Source organism: Sorghum bicolor, chromosome 2 (assembly GCF_000003195.3).
Source record: "Sorghum bicolor cultivar BTx623 chromosome 2, Sorghum_bicolor_NCBIv3, whole genome shotgun sequence".
NCBI classification, from domain to species: domain Eukaryota; kingdom Viridiplantae; phylum Streptophyta; class Magnoliopsida; order Poales; family Poaceae; genus Sorghum; species Sorghum bicolor.
The window spans coordinates 14,260,889-14,268,108 of NC_012871.2; the positions used below are offsets into that span (position 1 = coordinate 14,260,889).

The following is a 7,220-nucleotide window of genomic DNA, read 5'->3' on the forward strand; positions in this document are numbered from 1 at the left end:
ACTAATACACGATGTCTAAATACTATAGTTGCATGGATGAACCACACATGGTCATCATTTTGCAAAAGGCACAGATAAAGAGGCAAACAAGAACAATGCCAACAAATTGCAAAGAACAAAGCTCATAGTACCAATAGGTGGTAATGAACAGAAGGCATGCAATATTTTGAATTGATACTTGAGTTGAAAAATCAAACTACATTTGCAGTGACTAGCACCAGGATAACCATCACTTGGGCCTGGCATCTATACCAGTTGGGGTAAACTCTAGTTCGGCGCGCCATGAACACAACAAACCAAGCACACACATTGATCTGCAACAAAGACCACAATGCCTCAAGTGCTTGTTACATAGAAACCACTTAATTAGGATTATTGTTGTCACATCACTAGCACCGTAGTGCATTCAATAAACGATAGAAAAACTTTAGAAGCCTTAATCTAGAGTGCAGCAGAGTCAATGAATGAGTCTGCATTTGCATCAAAAAAATGAATGGGGGTTTGCATTGGAGGTCAACAATTTGATTTAGTTTGAACCGATGATCTCAAAAGGCAACCTGTTGTATTGCATCCATCATGTAAGAATATCAAGGTAGATATCATAGGCACAATCTGTGGTCTTAAATTAAGCAAATTGTTTGGACAAAAAAAGGAATCACTAGTGGCTCTACTTCACTGTAATAAATACCTCAAGGTTACAAAAAAAGGCTCGCATAATCTATGGCCTTAGATTCAGCAAATTGTTTAGATAACAAAGGAATCACTAGTGGCTCTACTTCGCTTTAATAAATACCTCAAGGTCACAAAAAAATAGCTGAAACAAGCAAAAAAAAGGCAAACAACTCAATAGACAAATAGGGGTCATGTTTGTTTGCCTGGAAGAAGGCAGTACTAGTACACTAAGCTAAATGCATCTAGTTATCCAACAATGACCATGACAATGAAATCATAATATTATAGATAGTCAAAATGCAATATTACATAGAGTCAAAGCACATAGTTAGTAGTTACCCAGAGAAAGCACAATATTAACAACAAACCAACAAATTCAGCAACAACAATAGTAGTGCCACCTCATCCTAGTGTGTGCGCTGTCATGATAGGCCAAAATCAATAAAGACTAACAACAAAGACCAAAATACATCAACAACATAGATTGTAAGACCATATAAAGCAATAATTGAACAAAACACTACAAATCTACACAACATGGATCATATCATCAAGTAATATAAGTAAGCTCAGGTTCACATCACATGGCTTTTGGGAACACAATGCTCAAGTGTTCACATAGCCTACAATAGAGATGCATCCAGTAGGAGCTCCACAATACATGTACCATGTAGTATTGTGGTTTGGATATGGTACATCCTGTAGTAGTGGTGGCTCGGTATTCCTCACAACGAGCACCACTCATATGACGGCGGGAGACGCTAGCGCCCTGGCAGCAGTGGCGAGGGCGATGGGGCGGGGCGGATCCAGCAGTAGCAGCCTCCATTTGTGGCAGGTCCTACGACGGCGAGCTCGATCCGGTGGCGGCGACCTTGATCCGTGGCTGATCTGGTGGAGGGACGTGGTGGGCACCTCTAGGTGTGGATGCAGGGCCTCCACCAGATCTAGCACTCCTCCGGGTGGATCTAGGATGGCGGCGGCGGCAAGACCGGGCTCAACATCGGGCCTATATGGGCTGGTGTTGGGCTCAACTTTTTTTATTATTTTATTTTGATTTACAGAGGCGGGTAAAAGCAACGTCCTCCATTAATCACGGATTAACCGTGACCTTCCATTGGAGGTGGTTGCAATGCCTGCCTCCATTAATCCAAAACGCCCATCACCATTAAGTTTTCTGTAGTAGTGCACCCCCCAAATGAGATACCAAGGCATTCCCAAAACCTGCCTTGTTGCACACGAGACTACCAACATTAGTAACCATACGTTAGAGATGGAGAGTCGTTAGGGAGGGTGGAGAAATCGTACTCTCAACTTTATCCCTCTCTTGCTTGCCATAGGCAAACAACCTACATGTAGTAATTCTTGGCCAGGAAGGTCCTAACTCCTAAGTGAATGAACCCTATGGCTGCCCACCATGTTCATAAACCCCTTAGCTTGGGACTTGCTGCAATATCCTTTGTTGAATAGCATGATACATGTCTGCATTGAATAGGCCCAGTCTCCCTTAGGGCATTGGCAACATTGTTGATACCATCATTCACGTTAGTCATGAGTAGGATCTCATTCTTATTGAAGTATGACCTTTTTGTGTTTACCTCCACCATTTGAGGTCAACACATGCCTTGTTCCCTCCCCCAACTCAGTCTTTTTCATCACCCCTTTCAATTAACTGATGTGCCTTTCAGTCTGCAAGCAGTACTGCCAGCCTATATAAAGCTCACCCCAAGAGGTTTATTGGACCCATGGGCAAATCGGCCTGTTGCCATATCGCTGCCAAAGATGATTTCCATCTCAACATAGAACTTGATGGAGGGTGTTGAGTAGCTCAGCATCTTTAGGATGGTCCTACGGTAAGGGAAATCAAGGAACCAGTTAGCTAGTCAATGTATTTGTGAGCTTGTTAAATATGTGAACAAAAATATTTATATTCAACACTTACCTTAATGTGCCCAAGATAGTGATAGTGGTCAAACGTTGATTGAAAAGTATCCTCATCATACAGCGCAAACATGCTTGGAAAACAACTTTTGCATGCACAAGGCTAGAGCCCAATCACGCAACTGCTAAACCAAGCATCCAATCAATATAGTATTGCATCTGGGGCCTAATCTGGCTGAATTCAGCCAACCAATAATCACTTGTTGTGCAAACCAAGACGACACATCTTAACTTAAATTCTCAAATGGATACTGATACGAACAACCTCCGGTCAAATTAAAATTGGACACTGCCGTGAAACTTACCTGCGCTGCAAAATTTCATGACACCAAGGCAAACCGAAAAACCTGATGGCAAGCTCATAATGAAGAAAAACTGAAATTTTCAAGCAACAAGTACTAGCTAGTAACCAGATCACTACAAGAAAACATTATGACAAACATTCTTAACATAATCCATATTGTTAAAACCAACACAAATCCATGACAAAAGCAATAAAACGGTGAAAATGGGAATGACGATAATGTTCCGATAAGGGGACTACCCCGCGCCGATAAGAGAGTCTAAACATTATTATTCTCATGACAAGTCTCAAATATGGTAGAAGCATTATCCAGCATTGCGCCCGACCCCTTGCATCAAGCTGGGGTGACGATGTTGGCCTTGACAGCAGCCTTGATCTTCTTCAGTACATGACACAGCAGATTGCCAACGTCGTCGAAGGCCCTGTCAGCGGCATGCTTGTCAGACGAGGATAAGCCGGGCAACAGCGCCTGACACGCCATAGTGAGGATGGATCCAGCAGTGTGATTGTCACGGCCGATGGGAGCGCTGGAGGAGCTTGGAGCATCACGAACCCTGCCATGGCCGTCCGGAAGGACTGCGAACCCAGACGGCATGAGGAAGACAGAGGCGTGGTCGCCGCCGTTCATGACCGCACGCATGAAATCCTCTTCGACGGGAGCGTAGACCACCATGGAGCGTGACGCGTCGGTGCACGCCTGTTGCAACATCAGCACCTTCTTGCTGTCGGTTCCATCGGTCGTCACCTGAAACAGAATTGAAACAGTGACTCTTTGCTTGATAGCATTGCTAGCTAGAACGTACTGCGAATAATAAACTCACATTGGAGTAGAGCACGGAGACAGCATTGCCATGGAGAGGGCCCGTGGCCACAGAGCAGAGCTCAGCCACCGCCGTGCCATTGGCGAAAACATCCCACTCGCCGCGGCGCTGGCCATCACAGAGGTACTGGAACACAAGCTGCGGCGGCGTGTTGGGCAGCCACACCGTGGTGCTGGCGCTCAGAACCAGGTCAGCCACGCTGCCGGGTTTCTTCCAGGTCACCATGCGCACAGCTGCGTCGTCAGTCCTCCTGGCGTCTGTGCCGGCGCTTGCAGGCCACTCATAGAGGTTGCTGGTGGATGTCTGAGTGACGGGACCAGAGACAGCAGAGTAGAAAACCGCCATCATTCTCTTTGCCAGCTCCAGGATCCCCCTCTTGCCCATTGAGGAAATGGCAGCTACTGTGGAAGTTTTCAAGAACAAAGCCGATATATTTATCACTCAACTGTTACTGTTCCAGCTAATTAATCCAAGAGCTAGCATATGAAAAATGAAATCAAAGGTTATATATCGACAGTTTCCTTGTTGTCCATGACATGACTCACCTGTGTTGTCTTTGTCACCTCTTGGGACCTGGCTGGAGTGCAGAATAGTAAGGTACTCGTACTGGCTCTGCAGCGACGCGAGCCAGCGGTGCGCGCCGAAAGCCTTCCCGGAGCGGAGCAGTGGCCTAAACAATGTTGGCACCATGGTCTCGTCATACTCCGCGTGGACAACCCATGTGATCTGCAATGCAAGAGAGAATTTCAAGTTTGAAGGTCTGACTTCTAAAATATAATTACTATTTATATGGAGGGATTGTAGTAGTAATACTCTTAAGCTGGAGTTGGACTGTATGTATACCTTGCAGTAATCATTGCCCTTGCCCATGTCCTCAATGAGGCAGCCGGACGGCAGTAGCCTGCAGCCTGTTGTGTTGTTTGCAACGGCGGTGGCATCAGTGGTGCGCCTACCTGCTGACGGTCCAAGGATGCCGTCGACAGACACGTCCATGACAGCCCACTGCCCCTCCGCCACCCTCTTATTATACCTCAGAAAGTTGATTCTGCGGTTGTGCAGACGTGGCGACTGCACCCACAGCTCTGCGTTCATCTGCAAGTGCTCGATCGATCGGTGCTCCGATTCACAATGTTAGTTGAATGACCAAAAAGAACATAGATGCATCTACGAAATGGAATATGCATGGATGCGAACCGAACACACACCAGCTGGATACATGAACCGAAGTCACCAGCGGTGATGGCACCATTGGTGGTCACACTCGCCACGACGTCGGGGAACATCTCACACCAGCGCTTCTGATCGATTGACAAACAAACACAAAACACCAACACCAGATTAATGAAAGGCACTTTAATTAGATGCATATTTAGCAATGCGATTGTATATGCTGCAGGATTAATTGCATGGATCGGATATATAGTGAAGATGTGTGTGCAACATGTGTGCACGCACGCACGTACCGCGTCTGTAAGCTTGACGATGAGGTCGGCGACGAAGGCTCTGACAATGCCAGTCTCCCTGGTAGCCTCCATGATGAGTCCGCCGTGGTGCATCGGGAGTGTGGCTTTCTTTTGGTACCCCAGGTAGCTGAGCGCCTCCCCATCAGGGGTGGGCAGCCACAGCGGCTCCCCACTGGTCGCGAGCATGACGAACTGGTCCATGGCAGCCTCAGCGTGCCTGCGGAGACGAGTGTCGCGGTCTGCCTGCTTGCTGGCCCCTTCGTCGACGGGCAGCACCACGGCGCCGGGGCGGCGGAAGACGACTGCTGGTGGGCGCTGCACGGCGGGGCCGGGCGCCGCCGAGTGCTGTAAGACGATCTGGTTGAGCAACTCGGTGGCGCGCATGTAGTCGCCCCGGAGCCTCGCGTTTTCCATCAGCAGGCGGTGGTTCTCCGCCAGCAGCTCGGCGGGCACCGTCGCGCCGCCGCAGGTGAAGCAGGACCTTTTTAACATGGCCTGACGGAGCGACGCATTTTCGGCCAAAAGTGCAGCGTTCTGTCGTTGAGCTGCCTTGCTGTTATGCTCCATAGCCTTCGCCTGTTGGAATTTTGAAAGATATATAGTAACCGTGATTATTCTTTCTACCACTAGTTGTATATTTGATGATGCATGGAGTAGAACAAAAATACTGATATGTGTATGAGTGTGACCTGCATCTGTGAGCGCTGGTTTTGGAACCAGTATTGGACCTGCTTTGCCTCTAAACCGATCTTTTCCCCGAGCGCGCGTCGTGTCGGCTCGTCGGGATGGTGATTCTGTTGATATGCACTGCACAACACAAGACAGATATAAAGGACCGGACACCCTAGCAATTTTTATTTAACCCCAAAGTAAACCAAGTAAACATTGATTAATTTTTCTTGTTTGATTTTTTTTTTTTTGAAATCGTGACGAGCATCTTTCAATAAGCAGATGAGAAAACAAAGTACATAACAAAGGCGTGATTGGGAAGCCTAAGCTTGCCAAACCCCAACACAACACAAAAGAGAAAACAACTGAAACAGAAAGGAAACTACACGAAAGGCAAGGTTCTGCTGTATTACCTTATGAGTTCTCGGATCTGCTCTGGGGTGTGGCGTTTTTGGCGTTTGGACGCCGCCGTCTCAGTCTCTTGAGTGTAGTCCTCGTTGTTGTAGCCTTCACCATCAGTGTAATCAGTGTCCTTGTCAGTATAAGCATTGACCTGCTGCTGCCCTTCCTTCTCCATGGCTTACCTTGTACTAGCAGATGAAAAGGTAATAAGTGTCCTCATCACTATATTAACTTTTAAAGGGTAATGTTACTATACTTCCGGTTATCAACTAGGAGATGATACTTCAATAAATTTGAACCATTGATTTTTTCAAAAATTTATGAATTATTTAGTTAAATAAATAAATATAGTTATTCGAATTCGATCTAAAATATGGTAAATAGCGCTATCCGAATTTCTTTTCCCATCTATAACAATGATATGTTATGTATGATACAGCTATCAATCCTATATCATGGTGCATATGAACCCATCATGTTATTACAAGGTTAAAGTTGTACACCGGCCATGATAGGGTACCATAAAAGTTCTTTTTAGCAGGTTCATAATTAATGTACAGACCGTTGCGCTAACATACAAATTTCTATCTTAAAATTGGTAAAAAAAAAAAGAAGGTATACAAAAGTCATGTCGATGAATACGTCACGCTAACTAAGAAAAATCATTAAACAAGCCATGTAATAAACATGTCAGGTTAACTATGGCTTTGAGTTATTCATGTTCCATGACAATTCACAAACATTGCCAACCGTGGCCGGTGGATTTATATATATGTACATGACATATTACCAAATTATATGGCTTGTTATAATATTAACTAGAACAAATATATATGGACATAACATGTTACATGCGAGATTAGAAAAAACAAGTTATAGTATGAAAAAAATGGCAACTAATAGATCCGGAAAAAACAAGCACATGAATAAAAAAATCACCGTCTAAGCTTA

General features: G+C 45.5%; 2 protein-coding genes across 2 annotated transcripts; both read right to left on the bottom strand.

The window, feature by feature from the left end:
• Positions 3,012-4,827, bottom strand: LOC110433169 (homeobox-leucine zipper protein ROC6-like). The gene is made up of 4 exons (XM_021454913.1): positions 4,579-4,827; positions 4,281-4,461; positions 3,736-4,136; positions 3,012-3,659 (listed from the first exon to the last, which is right to left on the bottom strand). The coding sequence occupies exons 1-4, from the start codon at positions 4,825-4,827 to the stop codon at positions 3,249-3,251; spliced, it is 1,242 nt and encodes a 413-aa protein (XP_021310588.1). The 3' UTR covers positions 3,012-3,248.
• Positions 4,859-6,444, bottom strand: LOC8057925 (homeobox-leucine zipper protein ROC6). Its single transcript, XM_021453402.1, has 5 exons — positions 6,281-6,444; positions 5,888-6,005; positions 5,199-5,774; positions 4,967-5,033; positions 4,859-4,899 (listed from the first exon to the last, which is right to left on the bottom strand). Exons 1-5 carry the CDS (start codon positions 6,442-6,444, stop codon positions 4,859-4,861), a joined length of 966 nt encoding a protein of 321 aa, XP_021309077.1.

Bases quoted from the DNA above. Each gene is read 5' to 3' on its own strand.
- LOC110433169 (XM_021454913.1), bottom strand. From the start codon at position 4,827: ATGAACGCAGAGCTGTGGGTGCAGTCGCCACGTCTGCACAACCGCAGA. The intron at 4,462-4,578 runs GTATACATACAG...CTTGCATTGCAG, and splicing joins AGGGCAATGATTACTGCAAG to ATCACATGGGTTGTCCACGC. The intron at 4,137-4,280 runs GTGAGTCATGTC...AAACTTCCACAG, and splicing joins AGGTGACAAAGACAACACAG to TAGCTGCCATTTCCTCAATG.
- LOC8057925 (XM_021453402.1), bottom strand. From the start codon at position 6,444: ATGGAGAAGGAAGGGCAGCAGCAGGTCAATGCTTATACTGACAAGGAC. The intron at 5,775-5,887 runs GTCACACTCATA...AAATTCCAACAG, and splicing joins ACCAGCGCTCACAGATGCAG to GCGAAGGCTATGGAGCATAA. The intron at 4,900-4,966 runs GTGACTTCGGTT...TCCATTTCGTAG, and splicing joins CAATGGTGCCATCACCGCTG to ATGCATCTATGTTCTTTTTG.